The sequence below is a fragment of the Condylura cristata genome, unplaced genomic scaffold (genome assembly GCF_000260355.1).
Source record: "Condylura cristata isolate star-nosed mole 26May11 unplaced genomic scaffold, ConCri1.0 scaffold00011, whole genome shotgun sequence".
Classification (NCBI taxonomy): domain Eukaryota; kingdom Metazoa; phylum Chordata; class Mammalia; order Eulipotyphla; family Talpidae; genus Condylura; species Condylura cristata.
Window position 1 is genome coordinate 28,690,869 of NW_004567112.1, and position 17,416 is coordinate 28,708,284.

Sequence of the window (17,416 nt, forward strand, 5' to 3'; positions counted from 1 at the left end):
AGCCTAGGTGGACACCCACTCATCCACTGACCAGCTCCTTGTTGATTATCTGCTACTTGCCAGACACAGTGCTCCATGCTGGGTATGCACTGGGGAAGAAGCCAGCCCTGTGGACTGTTTTCGTGGAGCTTAAAGTACAGACCCACACTTAGGAGTGAAGGCTAAGGAGCCACATTGCCCGAGCTTACATTTGGAACACAATATTAGTGAAGGTGTGATGTTAGGCAACTGACCTAATCTTCTGGGCCCCAGATTCCTCTTCTGTGGGTTATTAATTATGGTAACACAGCATAAAAGGGTTGTTTTGCAAATATGCAAGACAGTAATCCTTACATAGTATACACACACTAATAATCTTTTGTTTGCCTTTAAAAAAAAATCTAATAGGTTGTTAGGGGTGCAAGCACATATGAGACCATGTATATAAGACTTGGGTTAAAGAAGCAGAGGACCAAATATCAAGATGCCTGCCACAATCTGGGGGGAGATCCCAGAGGATATGGGGGAGGCTATTTTGCAGCTATTAATGAGATTCAGCCCTTCTCCAGCTGTCTATTCCTATCTGCTTCTGCTTAGTTCTCTTCTCATTATAGTCCAACATATATTCTTTGCATTTCCCTGAACTAGGGCATTGGCTCTATTGGAGGTGGAGGGAGATATGGGAAAAATTGAGGAGGTCAGTTTGATCATGCCTTTTGGGCTATAACAGATGGGGAAAGGCTCAAGTATAGAGGCAGGGCAGCATAGGTCCTGGCTCGAGGGTTTGGGTGCCTGGTGATGCCCGTCCTGACATGAGGTGGACTGGAAAGGAACAGGCTTGTGTGGGCATGGCAAGGGGCAGTTGGGATAGATGCTTGTGGATGCCCATGAGTTGATGCCTAACGGGGAATGACAGTAAGGGAGCTCAGGATGAGTGAGGTCAAGTACCCTATAGGATCTGAAATCAGGGCACACAGCACGGTTGGCTGTTGAAACTAATTTACTGACTATAGTGAAATTGACCTAGATAAAACAATGCCAACCTGAATCTCAAAAATCATCCACATCCCCTCATGCCTTACAAGTTGCTCCAACTAAATCTCAGGCTACTCTACCCATGGTTGCCAGTACCTTCCCCCCTAGGGAGAGAGCCTCCCTAGCTAGAAAATGTGAGTCCTAGTAGAGCCTCTGCTGGTAGGAAGAGCAGCAGCAAATGCAGAGGGATGTTCTGACCTTGGAGGGATAGCACCCAGGAGAACTGTCGGAGGAGCAGCCCCTGGAGGAGGCCTGCTCCTTCTACCCTGGCCTCCCACACCTCTTGCTTTATCCACAGTGTGGGGAGTAGCTTTAGTGAAGCATGGCTTTGAATTCTGGCTGATCCACTGACTAACCACACTGGCCTCGGCTTCCCCATCCCTATAATGGCACCACTCTCTCTGTCAATACACTGTAAAAATGAATTGAACGCATAATAACAATTCATTAATATGTTACCCTGTAAGCCATATCAGGGAACATTTTTTAAGTATCAGCTCCTTCCCAAGGAGGTGGGATATCTGATAGTCACCATCTAGTTTTTCTTTCTGGGCATGGAATGCATTTATAAGAACCAGAGCTGTGACCCCTGGGGGGTGATCATTTATGCTCCTTGCAGCCCTCCCCTGGTGCAATTATGCTGATCTTGCCCGGCAATGTGCCTCCCTCCCTCATACAGCCTGGAGATGCATATTTATGTATTTCCAGTCATCACCCCAAGAGCTCAGATTTTCCTGTCCTTGGTGTCACTTTAATTAATACACTCCCTTGTGCTGGGTGACAAAATTAGGTTGCAGGGGTGGCAGGCGTTTATATCACGAAGGGAGAGAAAAAGGTGTTTTGCACCATTTTCCTTCTTCAGCTTTGTTATTAATCTTTGCAATCAATACTCCTTTATTTTTGGCTCCAGGAGGTGGTGGGGTGGAATCAGACTGTCAAGCAATTTAAGGCCACATCTGCATAAGGAATAGAGACGGTTTGTTACTTGCACAGGTGAGAACATGTGTCTCTGACCAGATGTGGCAGGACCAGGCTCTGTGATTCTCATGCCAACTTTATGATATGTTTGATTTAGGTAAAGTGCCTGGAACCTGCTGGGACTTAGTTGTTATTAAACACCATCTGCAGTTTTCACTTTAATTAATATCACAAGAATTAGGATCGCATGCTTTAATTACCATGTTAAACCTTTAGAATCATGGGAAGAAGGAGAGAAAATGGTAGTGTGATCCAGGGTCATTTGCTAGAGATCTTTTCTCTATGTGTTGAAGCCTTCAGTCTAAGCCCCGAAGTTCTGAGCCCACATAACAGACTGGGCACTTCTCAGGAGTGTCCCTGAGGCTGCTGGGGAGGAAACCAAAGTGCATTGGCTTGATACAGAATGTGTCTAGTGAAATATCAGTCACACCAATACCCCTGACTCTGTGAGGGAAATTTTTTCAATACCCATAATGATAACAATAGCTATTGTTATTATTATATTATTATAATGATAACTTCAATGAGTATCACTTATGGAAGAATTATTAATATTTTACTATCGCTTGCAATGTACTATACAATTGACTTGAATAAAACAGGGGTTAGGGTACCAACTCCTGTATTGTCAAAAATCTCCATGTAACTTCTGATTCCCTCAAAACTTAATTGTCGTAGCCATCCCTTGATTTCTTAGGATTGATCTCAGGCCCTATACAAATAACCAAACCCATAGAGGCCAAACCTCTGTTTCTCAAGCATTAACTATATATTCACTGTGTTATACAATATAATTATGTGCTAGGCGTTGCCTAAATGTTTACATAAATTTTATCCTATTGAGCTATTATTACCGATGAGGAAACTGAGCAGAAATGCAGTTCACAGAGCCCATATTTGGCAAAGCCTGGATTCCAATGTAAACTTGCTTGGATAAAGCCAGTGCTTTTCACTGACATCTTTTAATCAAATGTCATGTTGAAAGGTGAAAGGACAGTCTTGAGGTTGAGAAGAGACCTATTGTGGCCTCCTGATTCTCATTTCCTCTGGGGAAATGAAACTTCAGATTCTAATATTGCTACCACCACCAACTTGAATACACCTATTGCTGTTCCTTCAACCTCAGCTCTCAGCAAAGAGGCAGATCTCATAATTCCTAAGCATAACTGAGGTTGGCTGGGACTTTGAATATGCTTTGTCAGCCTATGTAGGTTGGAAATCATGAAGCTATTCAGTCATTAGAAGGAAAAAAGAACCAAAAATATAGACTGAAGACTGATATATAATCCTCTAATTCTAAAGGGACAGCACTTTTTTCATGCCTCACCAGACAAAAATCTTCCAACCACAAGACCACAAACAGGTCACTTCTCCCTAAATCCTGCATTCCTTATAGGAACACCAACATGCAAACTTGGCTTTCTAAGCTTCAAGAGGTTCTAATGTGGTGCCTGACACACAGCAAACATTCTAGCAGCATTAGCCCTCTGCATGGAGACTTCTACATATAGACTCTCAGACTAAGTACACAAAAGGTTGGATTTTTCACTTCTACTTAGGAGCTTCATACTGGGTCTTGCAACACTTCTGTGTTCTGGCTATTCTGCATATCAAGATTAAGTGGGTGTTTCAGGTGGTTAGAATTTTCTCAAGAAGTATGATGCCAAGAATGAACTCACACCAGAGAGGAAACTGTGCCATCTACATTCTGGGAGGGCTCAAGTCTCTTCACAACTTACTTGACACATTTATTCATCCATCCAACTGTCATGACCCACGCTGGACTAGGCCATTGAGTTCTGCATTAATACCACTGTGTAACTGACATAATGACCACAGTGCAAAAGTTGCCATAAACAGGTCATCTATTTCATCTTATTTAGTCATTGAGTTATAAATTCCTACAACAAAGAGATCATTTGCTCCTATTAAATGCTTGACATTATGTCAGAGTCTAGGTATTGAAAAGATGAGTGAAAAAACAAGGTCTCCACCTTCTTGGAGTGGCAGTTGACAGAGGACCAGGTAGACAGGTGACTCAATGCAGTATAGTGCTGCAGTTGTCAGAGCAATGGGGCATGTGCAGATGTAGCAAAGCACTGTAAATTGGGGGGCCTCAACAACAAGCCTTTCTTGTATTATAGTTTTGGAGATGGGATGTATCAGATCAAGGTGTCATTGAGGGTGGCTCCTTCTGAGGGTTGGGAGAGAGAATCTGGCCCATGTGTATCTTCCAGATCCTGATGGTTTCCTGATAATCTTTGGCCTTTCTGGCTCGTGGATGTATTACCATGCTCTACCTTCATTTTCACATGGTGTTCTCCTGTGTGCATGACTAAGTCCAAATTTCCTCTTTTCTAAAGGCTATCAGTCATACTGAATTAGGAAAGAGTTGGGGCTCTTGTGGGAAGGCTATGCTTTTCTCGGTGATCACTCACCGGGTGCTTTAATGTCATCATTTGGCCCATAAACCTGTCATGCTCCCATCTAAGCTCTCTCCTTTCTGGTAGTCTCTTCATGCCAACCTTCCTCCAGTCTAGGCTGTCTGGAGAGTCTCTTGAGGGTAATTTTAGAAATACCTTGACAAAAAGCTGAAAGCACCCCCAGTTTTTTCACTTGACAAGATCATCTAGAAGAAAAGGAAAGAAAAGCATGGATGGGGTAGCAGAGACTTGTGACTCGCCCTCCTCCATTCACACAAATTGTAATGCACCATTTACTGAGCAGCTTTTGTGATCTGGATGTTAAGATCCAGGTCTTGGCCCACCAGGTCCTGAATCCTGGTAGACATGGCAGGTAATGTAACCTCTGTCTTGTCTGGCCAAGTGCCCTTTGCATGAGGTGGGGGAAATGCTTCAAGGGACATACTGTTTTTGATCTAGAGGGACTACAGGCCCTGGGCACACTGCTTTTGATTTCCTCAGTCCTTTGAATAACTTTCCTTTGACCCATTTCTCAAGGGACTCATTTCCCTTGAAAATGGCAGGAAACCTCCTACTGAAATTCACCATCAACTCTCTACTGAAAGATCCTCTTGCCCCACTCAAGGTGGAGTTGGCTTTTCTTTGTGGTTGGCTTTTGTGCATTGAATTTCATCCCAAGACACAGAGGGGATATTTTGTTGTTAAGAGTGGGGAAGCTCACAGAGACCTGATGCCTTGGGACATAGTTAATTTGCTTTGCTCTAGTCCATGTGCTGTGACCATAGAGTTGGTGTGACTTGTAGACAAGTCCCTATGGCCTCTGCATCTGGGAAGATGGTTGCAAGTATCCCATGGAAACAGCCTCCTGGCAGCTGGACTAACTGATTTTTAATTACTAGGATACTTGTCTTTAGGAGATTCTTCCCATGGCAGCTCTGAGTCCAAACAAATGCTGCAAAATGAGATTACAGTTTTCAGAGAAAACAGTCATGTTTCAGAGAAAACTGTCCATGATGATGCTTTGTCAGATATAAATCCTAAGTAAGATAAGGCTTGAGTTCTAATCTAGATCATAGATTCAGGAACTATCACTGATGGGAGGAAGGAAGGACCTGAGTGATCCTTGTCCATTGTTTTTAGTGCAAATATCTTTATGACCAGGCAGAAAACATGAATATAGTTTAGAGTGCTGGTGCTTATGATAACCCAGAAATCACAGGCCCTGGTTAAAACACTCAAATTCAAAGCAAACTCTCCTCTATCCAAACCAGCTAGCTACCTCTAGACCTGTCATGAAGACATGGCATTTTAAGCATAATACTCTCATGTAGTAACAAGGGTAACTAAAGTAACTAGTAATTGGATGGCTCCCATGGTCCAGCACTTTTCTCAGTGCCTTCACTGAAACCACTTAATCTATGGTTATCCCTGGAAATGGAAAACTGGTGTACAGGGAGTTTGAGTCACTTGTCCAAGGTCACAGAACTAGCAGATGATAGAGTTTATTCACAGCCACAGTTTAACTTAAAGGCTGAATTTCCAGTCTTCTGCCCTGTCCTGGCATCCAATATGGATACAGAGGCATCCCAATCCCTGGGCCCAGAACCCAGACTCCAGACTACCTATGAGTGTCAAACTGGACTGCATTGGTTCTTTGATTTGCTTCTGCTTCTCAGAAGGTAACAGGTGAAGGAGCAGAGCCAGGCATTGTAGCCAGAACAGACTATTCCAACTAGCTTCAGGTAGGAGAGTCTGTATCTCTATTTCTTGAGGAAGTTAGCTCACTTATTAGGGAAAAAGACTGTGGTAACTTCCTCCTAAGACTTATGGGAGGATTCATAAGAGAATCACTGTAGGTCTTCCCTCTAAATACTGGTATTCTTTTTGTCTGAACAAGAAACCACTTTACCAACAGCTCCTCTCAAGAGTGATGATTTATATAGTTCCATAGCTGGGTGTGGACATTCCCAGAGTTATTTTGAATGGTTTACCCAATTCCTAAAAAGTTAATGGGATGGATAATGACTTTGGAGAACAAAAGGCAAGAGCATGCTCATTTCTGTCAGTGTCCAGGTGCTCCAGCTGCAGGCAGTGTTCCCTGATCAAGACACGGGCTATTCTGATGGTGCCCACCTGGGGTTAGATAGGCAGATAGTCTCCCTCACCAGACACAGTGCCAGGTCAAGGCTGCCTGGCTCCTGGGAAGGTGTGGCTGGCCCCTGGCATTGCCCATGGACTCATAAGAACCTCTGATCCAAGAAAAAACCAGCTGTAACAATGATCCATGGCATAGACATCATCCTAAGCTGGAGTGAATTCAGGAAATGCAGACCTGTAAGAGTTTAGCATTAGACATGCAAACTCAACCTGGCCCTAGCATGGTACTGCTGAAAAATACCTCAGAATTCTCCTTATCTGTAATGTGGGATGAATAACTTATCTCAAAGATTGGTTCTAAAGAGGAAATGAGCCAACCCAGTTGCAGAACTTGGCACAAAGTAGGGTCCTTTCCATACCTCATACTCAAACAAGACTCATCAATAATAGAACACACCTTTCTCCCTGCTGCTTTTCCATCAGTCTGTATTCTTGTTGAAGTGATTTTTCTGCAAACTGATTCAAATTGGCTAGCATCTTGTAGCTTCACATTTGATTACAGCTGGTTTTGTATTGTTTAACATGAGGCTTGAATGTGCTAGTTTTCTCTACAGCTTTCCCCTTGGGAAGGGTCCTGGTCTTTTTTCTTGCCTTGAGTTCAGGCAGGTTAGTGTCTGTGCACTGTGATCCTGCAGTGTGTGCTGCTGTGGTTGATTTCTCTGTCACAGGAATCTTCCTTGCATGTCACATTTCCACCACTGAGGAACCCATAGCTTTTCCTTTATTTTAAAGTTTGTCACAGCAGATCGAATCTCTTGGTCTGAGTGTGTGGGCCCTCCAACATTACTGTGCACCCTCTTTCCTCCGTTTGCCCTGCTGTGGGGTCTTTCCGTGCACATGCCCAGGTCCTGAGCACAGGTTCACACACATGCACACACATGTGCAAGTACACAGGCTCCCTGCTGCCCCTCAGCCCTGTCTTCTAAAACGTGCATGGCCGCAGAATTGCCCAGGGTTCCGAAGGCACCAACCTGCTTATGTCACATGTGACCAGATTCTGTGATTGCCTAGGAAACACTGATCATTTATTTTCCCATCATTTATGCACTTCCTTTCCACTACACTATCCTCTAAGTATGTTATGAGTAATCATCCCCTCTATCCTAGTTAGAGTTTCTTAGTTATTTACCATTTCTGCTCAATCATAGTAAATTTAGTAGTTACTAGGAAGCTTAAGTCTCTTAAGACATCATGTATTGAAATTGCTGTCACCTTTGTCTAGATCATCTCTTATTCCTTTCCTCAGTACATCAATTTCTGTTTTCTCCTTAAGTCTCAACTTAAGCCTCACCTTACCTGCTAACCCCTCAGTCTCACCTGCCAAGCTGGGACAGATTCAACATTGTGTTCTGACAACTCTGAGCCTACATCTAGCAATGTATTGTGCATGATATTTTTGATTGTCTGTTTACTTGTTAATCCTCCCCCGCTGAGCTATGGGATGTTTAACATCTCTATAGGATGACAATCAAATGTGTGGGTTTGGCAATCCAGCTGTCTTCAGTGGGGAGACAGTGCTTCTACTTGCTATTTCTGTAATCTTCTATAATTACTTAATCTCCCTGGGCCTTGATTTCTCCATCTGTAAAATGGAGAATAATAGAACTTTATGAGAGAGTATAGCCAAGGTTAAATGAAGCACTACAAATGAAGTATTAGCACAGTGTCTGGAAAGTTAACATTATTATAGCTTTCTTTTAGCATATCAAGTGACTGCCTGCAGAGGAAGCTGACATAATAGAGGGTCTCAGTCAGACATCTGGAAAAAAAGAAAAGAGGGAGGTGAAGAAGGTGGAAACAAAAGTCAGAAGGGAGCACAGAGATTTGGGCTGTTGCTCTGGTGCAAAGGGGTTTCAGCCTGTGCCAGGAGACAAAGAGGCACCTTCACAACCTTCTCAAGGGCTGCAGTTTGGATTTGCATTTCAGTCACATTTATGACAACTTCATAATGGATTAAAAGCCCCAGCACCAATATATTAAAGGTTAATGATGCATCCTGCTTTTGTACTGATTTGTGGCAGCAAATATTTGTTGATTGCTGAGAGCCAATCATGTTCTTGGCATGGAGGTAATGCCGCCTGGTGGGGTTGTTTGTATAGTGCCCCCAGAACGTGGGATGGGCACCGGAGCTGGGGAAGCTGACAGTGGCTGTCCACGTTCTGGTCTAGGAAGAATCTCTCTGCCAATGCTGATTTCCATTAGCTCCACCAAGAAGCTAGATTTTGAAACTTCAAGAGCCTGTGGAGGAGCCAGGAAGAACTGGACCATATCCTTGAGTTCCCTATTTACTCCTCGGTTGGTTCAGCCCCACAGCTGTCTGGGAGACTGGTCAACCACAGATAAAAGGTCTTCCAGCAGAATATTCAACCTAGATGCTTAGAATACAAACAAAAGGCTAACTCATTCATATATTATTATGCATGCCTATAATCTAAGTTCATTGTAACATCTACTGTGTGCCAGGCACTACTTTTTATAGGTAGGAACACAAACTATTCTGATTTGGCTGGAACTTTCCTGATTTTAGCATTAAAATTCCTGTGTCCCAGGAAATCTTTCTGTCCTATGCAAACCAGGAAGATTTCCTGCCATTGTAAATGCTGGTGATGTTCAATAAGCCCATTAAGTCAACCATACCCTTTTCTAGGAAAAGAACTAAGATTAAATTACCAATGACATGCCATTTTCTTTATTTTTATTATAAAATTTAGGGAGGGTGATACTTTTGTAGTGTTGTCAGCAAAAGCCTCAGTTGGTCAAAGACCCAAGTCACTGAGGAAGTAAGCCAATTAGAGTTTTAAGCAATGGGAATACCAGGCTGAGAAAAAAAAAAAAAAAAAAACTCTAGGAACCCCAAGGTAAGAAGGCAAGTGAGTGGATATGTTCAGAATAGAAAGATTGGCATCCAAATCTTGTTAGACCTTTCAAGCCATGTGGAATTTTATATGACCCTCTGAGAGACTAAAGATTATTGGAGGGTTTTGAGAAATGACGTAATGTGATCTGTATTAGATTTTGAAAAGATCACTCTACTTGTCTCCCAGGAATAGATTATAGTGGTTGAAAGTGGAAAAGTGAAGGCAGGGAGACCACTAGAGACAGGTCTCAGGAGCAGGTAAAATACGGAGTCATTTACAGTGAAAGTGATGAGAAATTATCTGATTATGGATCTTCCCCCCACACCCCTAATTTATCTTGATGTATAAGAGATCAAATAGACTGAGGTTGTATATAAGATCCATAAGAGCAAGAGGAATCAATAGTGGTACCAAGGAATTTCTACATCTAGAAATCTTCAAATACTACAGATCTCAAAAAATAGAGCAGTAGAAAATAGAGATAAATGAACTAGAGGAAAGCAGGTTTGGTGGTGCATTTGGGGGTTTAAACATGTTTGGCCTGGGGACCTACTGGCCTTACAAATGGAGATCAGATGGTCACTTTCCTAGAGCTGACAGGCTGGGTCAGGGCTGTGGCAGCCACTGGAGTCATCTGTATTTAGATGTATATTTGCTGTATGATTTGCCAAGATCGTGGTGAAGGGAGTGTCAACAACAGAGAAGGCATCTGTGGAGTGAGATGGGATACCCCAGAAAAGGAACCATGGAAGGATATGGATAAGAGGCTGTCTGCAAGATGGGGGAGTCAAAAAATGACTGATATCCTGGAAACCAAGCGAGGCAAGTGAGGAAGGAAAGAGTGACCAGAAGACCACGCTTCTCAAGGGCTGCTGTGGGGGTGCAGTTGGACTGGGAATTGACCACCATATTTGGGAGATCATTCCTGCCTTTGACAAAAACAGTACCAGTTCTGTTATGGAGTAGAGACATAAGGAGGATATGCTCATGAGATGTGGGAAAGAAAGAACGGATACGATAACAACAGGCAGCTCCCTGGAAGATCTGGAGTGGTTAGAAGAAGATGTGAGTTCAAAGAAAGATTTTTTTTTTTAAAGATTTATTTATTTGTACATACAGAACTGGGGTACAGGCCAGAGGCTCAGGGGCGGTGAGAGATTTCACCAGAGACAGAGCGGGGAGCAGAACAGGCAGATCGACGAAGTACACTGCTGAGGGGAGCAGCGGCCGGGTCAGGAGAGGTCTGCCGCGCCATGTGGTTACCTCCGGGGCAGGCGGGAATCGAACTCATGCGGAAGTGGCTTTAGCTTCTCAGTGCAGTGCTTTAACCCGCTGCGCCACCAGGGAGGGCCAAAGATTTTTTTTTTTAAAAATGGACAATGTATGTGTTTTCATGCTAATGGGAATGATCCATGGAGAGAAGCAGAGTCATGATGTAGGAGATGGAAGTGACAAGAAAAATTTACTTGAGATAAGAAAGTCAGACCCAGGAAACAGTGAGACATAAAAGGATGGAGCTGCCGTTTTAAAGGGAGGGCAAACAGATATTTGATGTCTTCAAAAAGGGAGTTGTTTATAGGGAAGTGAATTTCACCACTGATTGCTTCTCTTTTGTTAGGAATTGGAAGCAAGCTCATTGTCTGAAAGTCATCTAACTGAGTGGGGGATATGCCGGGCAGTCCAAGGGGAAACTTGGAGTTAGGAGTCATGCTTTTAATATTAAACCCATCACTGTTCTGGTCACTAACCTGGATTGCCTGAGCCATATTCAGGGATCCAGGGATGGACTGAGTCCAGAGCTAAGGAAGTTCACCATTAAGGTGAAGAGACACACATCAACAGCCACATGAAATCCAAGTAATAATCACTATGATAGGCTGGGCCAGGAAGATATATAGAGGGTGGCTGGGTCCTCATGTGTTGTTTCTGAGGCTGGAATTTGAAGCTGCCGTCACTCTGATGTCAGACTTTGGATGCAGAGGAGCACAGTCCAGAATCACCTTTCTGGAAGGTGCTGGTAAATATTGAGTGGGTGTTTCAGGTGAGAGAGGCTCTGTTCCAGGGGAGAAAGGCCAGGCACCACCAGATCTCAGTGTCACCCTAGTGTCTCTCTTCTTATTGCCTCTAGTCTAGCCCAAGGAAAGGTACTGGAGAAATATATCCCCTGATGTCAACTCCAATGGCTGAAACATATCTCTGCATACTTGGAGGAATAAGTTCCTCCATCATCCCACAATGCTTACTCTATTGTATTAATCCTCACTACAATTTTCATCCCTGGACACATAACAGTGGTCAGTCAATGCCCCACAGACCACATCTGGCTGCAGTCTGTTTTCTGGCAGTCGGCATGCTAAGACTCGTTTCCTTTATAGAACAATTTAACGTAACACAAGGGCAAGGCATATGTGACAGAAGAGGATATGAACCCCATTTCCCATTTATGCACTGCTTGTCCCTTTCGAGAAGGGATTTCACAACTATTTGTACTTTTGTTGTTGTTACTCATTTGTTTGTTTCTCTCCAGCTCCACCACATAAATGACATTAGAGCAGGAATTTGTGCTGTTTTGTCATATCGCTAGTCCTAGAACAGTGTTTGATATCGTGAATATAGGAAATTCACAGGAAATAATCCTTTTGAATAAATGAATGAACAAATGATTGGAGACAACTAGGAATCTTTTCAAAGCCTGAGAAGCATCTGCTTGATTTTCAGCATTCACCTGAAGTCCTGTCTACCTTAAAGAAGCAGGTCTGGGGGAAGAGAAAATGTGAAATGTGGCAAAGTCCCAGGTTGGAGAATCCTGCCAGGGAGGGAGTACAAAGAGAAGAGACCCTCAGGGAGGAGGCGCCCAAGGAGGAAACCCAGAAGGGGCAGAGCAATGAGCATAGAGGTGGGAACACTGTCTCAGAAGGTTCTGCAAGCAAGGCGTGGGCTCTTAGCTAGGCAATCCCAACTACTCACAAAGTGCCCCTTATGGAGTCAGACCTGAGAGAAAAGAGAAGCAGTTGGAATGAGGGAAAGGCAGCTATGGCTATAGCTCAGACCCTGATGATGAGGATGAGCTGCCTCGCCCTGCTGTGTCTTCTGAGCCACACCACTGCTTACTTTTCTCCTTAAGGAAGAATAGAACTTTGGGATTTAGGTGTATCAGGCCCATGAATATGGCAACCCCACAATTGTTGAAATCTGTTTTACATGTACTGTATATTGATTCTGCTCTTGTTGCAAGTGTATTTATCTCCATTGCCAATGTAAATATTTCTGTAACATGCAAAGATGTATTTATAAATTCCGTATTATTGATTTTTCTCATGCTGCAAACACATTTATCTTTTTGTTAATGAAAATGTAACTAGGAAATAGTAAGATTGATTTATGGAGATAGGTTTGGGGAGGGAGGGAGGAAGTTGATGCTGAGCTGACCAGGCTGTCCTTGACCGAGGCTGAAGGAGACACTGGGGACTTCCAAAAGGTACAAGTTTAATTGCTCTCAGAGGCAAGGGATGCTTAGAGTCCTTTGCAAGGCAGTCTGACATGTGCATAAGAGTCACCTATGCTTTTAGTTGAGAGAGACCCTCAAAGCCAGTAACCCCCATGAGAAGGTACAAAGAAACAGCTCCCATTAGTTCCAAACCTGTTTTTAGCAGGGTATGATTGAATGTAAGATACTGTCTCAAAAATAAGCTTGGAAGAGAGACAAAGTCTGCTGTGTGAGGTTTCTGACACTAAATGTTATTAAAAGGTGAAGTAAAGAGATAAGCAGCAGGCCACAGAGATGAGGTTGAGCTGCAAAGAGCACGTGCTTGTACTGTGACCCTCAGTTAGTCAGTCCAGACCCAGGGAAGCCTGGGAAATGTACTTTTAACGACATCCTTCCTAAGGACTTTCCCAGGTGCTCCCTGTTTTCCCAGGCAGGCCTCTGTTAAGTAGTTACCATCACAGTCTGCAAAAACAACAGTCCAGATCATCCCCATGCACAGCTGCATTCAGATTTCCTCAGGTACTCAATTTCTGTCTCCCTGGTGCCTGAAATGTGCAGTGTTCACAAGGCAGCAGATTGGGCTCTGACGGGAAAGCATGAACCTTGCAATGAAATGAAACAAGAAGACGGACCTTAGGATCCTTCCTGGAGAGGCAGATGGGCAGATGCCCAGACAGGCATCAGTCACGTGAGCCTGGCGCCTGAAAAATGCCGCATGCCCAGACTTCCATCCAGGTGTGACCACGCATCCTGTCACCCTCGACTGCTTCCCAAGGTCCTGCTGTGTCAGTCATTGGAGCTATTTATTAACAGTCTAACAGAAGAGCTACCCATTTATTAAAATGGACCGTGTGCTCGGTATTTGTCTGTGATTCTTAATCTTCCTCTATCCCATGAGACACATATGAGCTAAGAAAACTAAGTTCTCAGACAATAAATGACTTTCCTCAGTCAGTGATTCCAGAATGTATGTGTACATCAGAATCACAAGAACTGGAAAATAGCTGAGCACCACTTTTAAAGCCTGTGCATCAGTGGATCTGGAGAGGGTCCCACCCAAGAATTTGCATTTCTTATAAGGTCCCATGTACTGTTGATGCTGAAACTTTGAGACCCACACTTTGAGAACTGTTGTTCTTTCTCAGATAGCCGAGGTATTGAGGCACAGTTCACACTGATGTCTGTTAAAGCAGAAACCTGTGTCTTTTAAGCTGATGTGATTGCTCCATGGTGTATATTCCAAATAGCCCCTGGTTTCTCACTCCAGTGAGAATGTCTCCTCAGGTAATGTCTTCTCCCCTAGGACCCCCCACCCCTTCCTCTCCATCCACACATTCTACATGACTCAGCGTTTCTTCCCCTAGGACATCTCTCTTCAGCCCTGGTCCATAAACTGGCTTTCCCTGCGTGCATCCAGGTTCTCTCACTCAGAATTCTACTTCAGCTCCTCTCGTGTTGGATAGTCACCACCCGTCTATTCTCTGAATCATGTTGCCTCCCGTTCTGTGGATCCCAGAGGATGCCCACCTCTCACTCCTTGCCCCAGGTGCCACTCTGCCTTCCCTGGCAGGTATTCGGTAACTGTCGGTAGAAGAGCTGGTTGAATGACTCAGCTTTTTGCATCATGCGTCATTTATGTTCACAAAGACCCCACCCATAACAGGGAGCTGCCTTCATCTCTCTGTGGGGGGTCATCTCGGATACTTTGTAGCAGTTGTCACTGAAGAGATTCACTTGGGAAATATGCTCAAAGAAGGGCACAGCTAGTGCCTCCTTGTCGAGAGTCAGCACCCCTCACTTGTCCGGTGGGTGTCTTAATGTGATGTGACATCTGTCTTTGGCTGGCTGCCAGTGTTAACCTGGAGTCTGGCCGGCTAGTCTCCCCCTTCTTCATCCTGTGTGTCCCTTTCAAAACTGCGTTTGGCAAGGGGGTGAGTGCTCCATGGACATGGCAACTTTGGGGTACGGCTAGCTAGGCCGCCCTGCTCAACCCTCCAATAGCCCTTGGTAGGTGTGTTCACCCTGCAGTGGGACAGCAGTCCCTACTGTGTGCTGAGCCTGTTAGTAGCTGGGAATGTCCTTCAGAGGAAGGAGTATGTATCTGAAATGGGGGAGAAGCCTCTGTGCAGACGAATGGCCGTGAGAGGTGATGGATGGACCCAGGGTCCCATGCAAGGGGCTGGTGCAGCAAAGAGGGAGGTGGTGTTTTGTGTGGAAATAGTGGCTCTGCTGGGACAGAAATGGATATGAGGTGGTAAATCTTTGGACTGCCTGCTTGTCATCCAGAGATGTTCCCTGAGCCGCTGACCAAGGGCCCAGTAGTGAATGCAGATTGAGAGGAAAGAAGAAATCTCCATTTCAAATGTGGGGATGAAACCATAGTGCTGAGCTCCTTGGCAGTTACACATTCATTCTACAATCATAGAGGCTGCAGTAATTTAGAGTAGTTCAGTATTTAGACTCAACTGGGTAATTCATCCTGATGTCTCCCATTCATCAAAGCCTTGTGTTTGTTTGTATTACCATGAGAAAAAAATGTGGGGGAAAAAAATAAAAAGAATTCCCCTCCTTTCATTACAGGCAAATTATGACAGAGTTACAACCCTTGGGGCCTTTCAAGTACAGGAACATCTTGCTTCAATTAGATATAAATAATGAACAATAATTAGAAAGATTTCTTCATCGAATTTGTTATTTTAGGTTTCATCTGTAATGTATTGAAACCAGTGCGGAGCTCTGTTTCTGGACCTCATAACAGGGCCTGAACAAACCCTGTGGAGCGTGTCTCCAAAGAAAGGGAAACATCTCCCGCTCCTCTGTGCAGGCCGTGTCAGCTCTGGACCTAGTGCTGAAGAGGCGAAGACCTGGCAGCTTAAGTTCCAGTCTTCCAAATTCTGACATTCTGCTGGAGGGCGCAGGCAGATGACATTAGCGCAAAGCACTTGCTCCTAGTTCCTGCTTTGTGTCAGGCCCTGCTCTAAGAACTGCATACACATCACCTGTTGACTCTTTGCAGCAGTCCTCTGCTTCTAGCTCTATTATTAAAAATTTAGGAAGCCGAGACACAGAGAGCTTAGCAACTTGGCCAAGTCCACATGTTAGTGATGGTGGATCTGGGAAACAAGGCAGGCAGGAGTGAAGAATGTGGCTAGTGGGCCATGGCCAGGCTTGGACCCGAGGGGGGCCCCACAGCCCATTTAGGGCCCTGCACTGTGCAGCATGCACTCATGCTTCACTTTCATTTGAATTTCAGGACATTCCAGGATCTCTCCAAACAAGTGGAGATGTCTTATGGCACTGTCCGGGACTCTGCTGTGTATGAGTACTTCCGAGCCAAGGGCACCAACCCCCTGGAGCAGGACAGCACCTTTGCAGAGCTCTGGCGGACCATCAGCAAGAACGGAGGGGCTGACAACTGCGTGTCCAGTCCTTCAGAAGGCATCAGGAAGGTAGGCTGGAACAGGCCAGGGCTGGGTGCTGGGACTGGTTGTAGGGAGGGAATCTCCTCTGAGTGCCCTGTCACCTGCAGGGTGATCCCTCTTCAGCAGGTTAGAGGTGCTTCTCATAGCATGTGAGTGCCTGATAGAATCACAGATGTCCATTCTGGGGGATAGAAGAAACAGAAGAGTTGCTCATGAGGTACCTCCTAAGTTTCTGAAGGGACAGTGAAGCCCAGATAGAGGAAGTACAAGATAGCACCTGCCTTCCTCGTGGATCAAAAGATGGTGGCCCACTGCCCAGCCCCTGTGGGAAGACTCAGTAGAAGCAGAAGCAGCACTTAGAAGTGGACAGAGTAACAGGTGTAAGATGAGGTGGGAACACTGTGGGCAGACAAGGTTGGGATGGGGCTGGCTGCACACAGGGGCGGAAGGCCCAGAGCCAGGACTGGTCAATGGAGTTGGGCACATCTGTGAACCATGGAGAAGTCTGTGTGCCTGGGAAATGGTGGGAAATTCAGTGAACCTGAGACGCAGGCAGTCCTGGGGGAAAGTGAGGGAGGACTGGGTAGGGAGAAGCCAGTGCCCAGGAAAGGAAGGGCCGAAAAAGAAGTCATTGCCTTCAGCATGTGATTAGATATTCACTTATTTCAGTTATTAATCAACTACAATGACCCAAATTAAGCATTATTATCCCATTACACAGATGAGAATTAGAGACAGAGGTACACATTCCTGGACAGGCTCTGATACCTGGAACTTCAGACTGGGGTGTTTGACAGGAATCCACCATTTTCTGTGGAGATGAAGGCTGAGGAGGAGGAAGCTGCTGAGGTGAAGGAACAGCATCCACCTGTCAAATGACTCTCACATGTGATGATGGCTACTGTCCCTGAGGCCACCACTCAATGATATGAAAAAGATATGTCTTGTGGCCAGCTCTGCTGCCTCTCTGAGAAGACTGGCTACCCAGTGGTCTCAGGATCTCCTTCCTTCTTCCCTACTTTACCTACCCACCACCTCTGTGCCACCTTCTCTCTCTCTCTCTCTCTCTCTCTCTCT

At 44.8% G+C, this 17,416-nt stretch overlaps 1 protein-coding gene across 2 annotated transcripts in view; it reads left to right on the top strand.

Moving 5' to 3' along the window:
- Positions 1-17,416, top strand: part of GRID1 (glutamate receptor, ionotropic, delta 1) — a 563,561-nt gene that overhangs the window by 508,230 nt on the left and 37,915 nt on the right. For both annotated transcript variants that reach the window (XM_004680682.1, XM_012723971.1), the window contains exon 13: positions 16,171-16,366. In XM_004680682.1, coding sequence (XP_004680739.1) covers positions 16,171-16,366 — 196 coding nt within the window. The remainder of the gene's footprint in view (positions 1-16,170; positions 16,367-17,416) is intronic.